Below are 5,220 nucleotides of genomic sequence, written 5' to 3'. Positions count from 1 at the left end.
AAGAGAGAGAGAGAGAGAGAGAGAGAGAGAGAGAGAGAGAGAGTCAAACTTTCTCTAAGGGCCCCCTGTTCAAGACAATAACCTGTACAAAGGAACACTTCCCATCCCCCTTTGCGTGTTTAACATTACATTGACACTGTGTAAGACACCAACTTGCGTAAGACAACCACTTTTCTCCTTTTCTCCTTTTCTCCTCGACAATGGGTCACCGTTTTAGACAATTTCGACAATAATTATTAATATTAGTGGGTCGTTGGTGGGTGCTCTGGTGTCGTTTACTCCGTCTCTCCGATCAAACATCAGCTATTGCCCTTAGCTCTTCTCCTTCTTTTCTTTGTATTTACGTCTCGTTGTGACGTCTCTATTTTTCGGCACTGATATAATAAAAGAGGGTGTGGTGGCAGAGCGGTTAGTGCGCTCGTCTCCGAAGCGGAAAGTCCGGGTTCGAGCCTCGGTTCGAACACGAATATTTTCGCCCCCTCCTGCCGACCCAGCAGTAATGCGTACCTGACTTCGAGTTGGGATAGTAAAGACGGCGTGGAAAGGAACTGGCCACCCTACCACAATATGCTGAAGGCCCAGGAAGCTGTCTCACTAATAAGGCAATCCCCAATGTTGTCCGGATCGGATGCGGGAACAAATTTACTTTTTTATATGATAATAATAGCTCGTCCGCCAATGTCTGACGACAACCAATGCATCCACAGAAGAGAATATTATTTCCTCAGCGAAGTAGAAGAATTATAGGTTAAGATGACTTATGGTTTCTGCTGTGGCCGATGAGACCACTTCCCGAAGAGAAAAGTTCGCTACATTTTGAACATTCCACTTGTGGATGTGCGCAGCTTGCGGGCTTCTCTCTTGATTTCAGCATTTCTTACTCGTGAAGCCTTTTATTTTATGATTTGCACATATAAAAGATATTGGTGTTCCAACTGCCTAAGAAGACACCTCGTAGATGTATTGTCGTACTATATTATGTGTCACGACATGAAGAAATCAGGCGCTCGTCATTTTTGGGGGCATGTGGAGATATGTGAGGCAGCGTGGTGGAATCAGGCTCTCGTCAAAATAATCAAAGTGAAGAAACTTACATTTTTTCCACAGGTTTGTGAATTTTTATCAACTTTTGTTTTTTAGCTCAACACCCTTCATGCCCATCAAAGCTTTTCTGAGAGTGGATTATTCTGAAAAGTGTTGATTAAAGGCACAAAAAATGTAAATTTTCAGTTACCACGGACTCCTAAGGTAAGGAAATAAGTAATCTTTGGCGGTCATTTTCTCATAATTGTACCTCTGAAGAAAGGTGACCCTCATCTACTTCATTTCGCAAATATCTCGACTTGTATTCAAGATAAATGGATATATTTTTTCATCCAAATAAAGACAAGTGAACAAGCTTTAAGATGATACCAATAACTCTACATGCCCAAAAATTGACCGGAGTCTGATTCCACCACGCTGCCTCACATATAGGTATCATCTTAAAGTACATTTGCCTTGCTGTCGATGAAAAAAAACACAACCCTAATCTATCTTGAATAGAAGTTGAAAATTTCGGATTGAAGGAGGTGGAGGTCGTCTGGCTTCAGGGAAAAATTAACGAGAATAAGGCCTTCAAAGTTTGGTGACTTCCATAGCTTGAGAGTCCATGGGAACTGAAATGTTACTTTTTTGTGTATGCCTTTAATCAATGTTTCTCTGCAAAATTTACGTTGAAATGCTTTTTTAAATGGACATTAAAGTTGCTAAGTTGAAAAACAAAAATTCAATACAAATTTTCAAACCGGTGGAAAAATGCCTGTGTCTTTGATTTCATTATTTTGAGAAGTGCATCATTTCACAACGACGCCCCACATCACATATATTTTTCATAATTTGTTTCATAATTTTCTTTTCTAGGAGACTTGAGACAGGTTTTCGGCTATGGCAGACAAAGGGGATAAGCCGCCCAGTGATGTCATGAATGAGACGGAAAGAGAGAAGGAAGAAAGAAGGGCACAGCTGCTTCAGCCCGAAAACTTACAGGTACTGTTGGGGTTTTTCTTTAAGGACTGGTGGGGCACCTGAGGTTTATTTTGGCTATTACAAGGCCTAGAGTGCCGATATTTGCTGTGGAACATCGTGTGTTATTGGGGATTTTAAATCAATAGTTCAAAAAGTATATAGTGAGTCGGTTGCTATGGAAACGGCGGCCATATTGGATTTTGTATACCTTTTTCAATCCCATTTTATTTCCTTATTTATTAACCGATTCACTTATAATTTGGCATGCCAACAGTACATATGTAGTTCTTAAATTTGTCATGTAGAATTTTTGATATATGCTTTAGTTTTTATTTTATGACATTTACAATTGAGATGTAGCAAAACACGTGAAAAAAATGGAAAATTCAAGCTTTCTAAGCCCATAAATCAAAAACTTCTACATTAATCAAAAATTCAACAAGCCAAAATTTAAAACTAGGTGTTGTTGGTATCCTGTGAAAGTTACATTAAAATTGAATAAGAAGCAGAGCACAAAAATAGGATAATATGTGAAAAAATAGAATTGTGAGAAAACAGCCGATACAGGTAAGAAAATGCTAGACAACATGTGCTTTCGCAGAAAAACCTGACAACAAAACACAACTTTAGGGTGTAGCAAGGCTTACATACGTTTCTGGATATTGTTCAGGAAGTGTCCAGGTACTATAATATGTAATAAACCCAATTTACACAATTTGACTCCACAACACGATTTCTAGGTGCCCCACCAGCCCTTAAGGTTTTTTGTGCTTTTTTTGGGGGGGGGGGGCAATTATAATCTTCGAGCCATGAATAATTTTGCTTGACGACATTCCCTTCCTCTCTGTCCTTCTCAGTCTGTCAGTCTGTCTGTCTGCCTGTCTATTTGTCTAGAGTTCCCACTAGTATATCAATCTATTTTGTGCTTCTCATCTCCCAGTTATCTCAGCTTTAGTTTATCGAGTCATTAAAATTCTTTCATTAATGCAGGGCACATACAAACCTAGACAAAAGGACTGTCACTCTATATTGAACACGTTTAATTATTATTAAATATGTGTTCAAAGAAAAATGAATTACACTTACATGAAATAATTCAGTAGTCTTTCAGAAGCTGTCGCACAAATCCCCCCCCCCCCCCACACACACACTTTAAAAACAATATTCTTCTTTCAACAGCGCCTGTTGGCCGATGCACTCACTTATCAATCTCCAGTGAAAGATTTGCAGACGATCACACGGTGTGGCGCGAACGTGAACGGGCCTGTGAAGCGCGGGTTGCGCCCCTTGCATTACGCGGTGCACGCCGGGTACCTGGACGGCATCCGCTTCCTGTTGGAGCATGGCGCTGACGTGAACGCCCCGGATGATATTGGTTACAGACCGGTGCATCTGTGTGCTAGGAAAGGTGATGACGGTTTTGGGAGTGGGGTGTTGTTTGGTGGTTTGTTAGTTAGTTAGTTAGTTAGTTAGTTAGTTAGTTAGCTAGTTAGTTAGTTAGTTAGTTAGTTAGTTAGTTAGTTTGTTTGTTTGTTTATAATAATATGCCCTGACGTTTACGCGCCGGACGATATTGGTTACAGACCGGTGCATCTGTGAGCTAGGATAGGTGATGACGGTTTTGGGTGTGGGGTGTCGTGTGGTGGTTTTTTTTTTTTCGTTTCTGTGTTTGTTTGTTTGTTTGTTTTTATGGGGGGGGGGGGTTGTTTGCTTATTTGTTTTGTTTGTGTTGGGTGTGGATGCGTGTGTATGGATGGTGTTGTAACGTTTGGGTGTGTATTTTTTTGTTTGTTTGCAATGCAAGTGTGTTGATGAGTTTCTGGGTTGTTGCTGTTGTTGTTGTTGTTGTTTTGTTGTTGTTGTTGTATGTGTGTGTGCGTCTGTGTGTGTTCGTGTATGCTTGTGTTCATGGGTTGGCTATGACAGACCTGCAGGGTCCGCGTAACCAACTGGACTTTTGTAAAAAGAAAAAAGATGTATGTGGTGGTCATCAAACTATGTGTCACAACACGGTGGAATCAGGCGCTCGTCAGTTTTAGGCTCATGTATGTATTAGTAGCATTTTACAGCTTGTTTATTTGTCTTGTTTGGTTATGACAAAATTACCCATCTGTCTCTTTCTGCCCCCACCCCCTCACCTCCTTTGCCCCCTCCTCTGGGCTCCTGACTCTTTCTGCAGCCTTTCTACTGCTACTCCTTGGCTAACTGCTGTCTTTCTGCCACACCCCTGATCTTCTGGTAGGAAAGATCTACACCTAGCCTTCTCGGACAAAGGCGAAAAATCTCGGAGGCCCATGTGCAAGTTGCGCACGTTAAAAATCCCTTGGTGGTCTAAAATCGATAAGAGTAGGCTTCGGCCGCCACCCGGGCAAAATTCAAAATTTCCTACCAACTGAAAATATTAGGTGTGTCCCGCGCGCTCATATGACCTTAAATGCAGTTGCGAGCGCTAAAAACACTTTACAAAAACAAACAAACCCATCTGTCTTAGAAGTCAAGACTGGAATCAAGCCCTCATCATTAATTTTCTGCATACGGAGTTGTTGCTAGCGTCTTAAAGTTTGTTCATTTGACTCGTTTTTACATCAACATAATAATATCTATGTTACGCTCCTCCTGGGGAGAACGATCTGTCTGTCTCTGGCAAGCTGGAGGGCCCAGCTGGGTGGGATGTTGTGAGTCTTCCGGGTATCCTTCACATCCTCCAATCAGGTCTTCATTGGTCTTCCTCTTGCCTTGTGTACTCTCATATTCGGCCACGTGACAGACATATCTGTCCCCGTCGTTTTATGCAAGAACAATTCTGAAATTATGCAAACTGAGCCCAAAAATGTGAAATTATGCGATTCTGTTATTTTTAACAAAGAATGATAAAGGAAAATAATCAGAAATTATGCACATAAAAAAAGATCAAATTTTGCTAAATTATGCGGGGTGCATAAAACCACGGGGACAGAAATATGCAATATTTGAGCCATGATAAGAGATTTGTGAACAACTTGTAAATTTTCGTTATGGAAACTTTATTTAACAAATGATTGTTTTACATTATATGATGTGGGTCAATGGCCTTAAACACTGAATAAACTTCCCTACTTACTTATTTACTCATATTCTTTTGTATTGCGCTTTACTGGCAAGCTGGTAAGGTGCCATACGTGTCAGATTCTGATGTTCAGAGACAATAATATAATAACACACAATCCCCCCCCC

At 40.7% G+C, this 5,220-nt stretch overlaps 1 protein-coding gene across 1 annotated transcript in view; it reads left to right on the top strand.

Annotated features, from left to right (window-relative positions):
* The window catches only part of LOC101845321 (ankyrin repeat and SOCS box protein 18), a gene marked incomplete at its 3' end in the record, with an annotated part of 25,053 nt that overhangs the window by 12,037 nt on the left and 7,796 nt on the right, over positions 1-5,220 (top strand). Inside the window, 2 exon segments of the mRNA XM_013082086.2 lie at positions 1,903-2,028; positions 3,187-3,415. Coding sequence (XP_012937540.1) covers positions 1,927-2,028; positions 3,187-3,415 — 331 coding nt within the window.

The sequence above is a fragment of the Aplysia californica genome, unplaced genomic scaffold (genome assembly GCF_000002075.1).
Source record: "Aplysia californica isolate F4 #8 unplaced genomic scaffold, AplCal3.0 scaffold00158, whole genome shotgun sequence".
Taxonomy (NCBI): domain Eukaryota; kingdom Metazoa; phylum Mollusca; class Gastropoda; order Aplysiida; family Aplysiidae; genus Aplysia; species Aplysia californica.
This window is presented reverse-complemented; position numbering and strand designations above follow the sequence as displayed.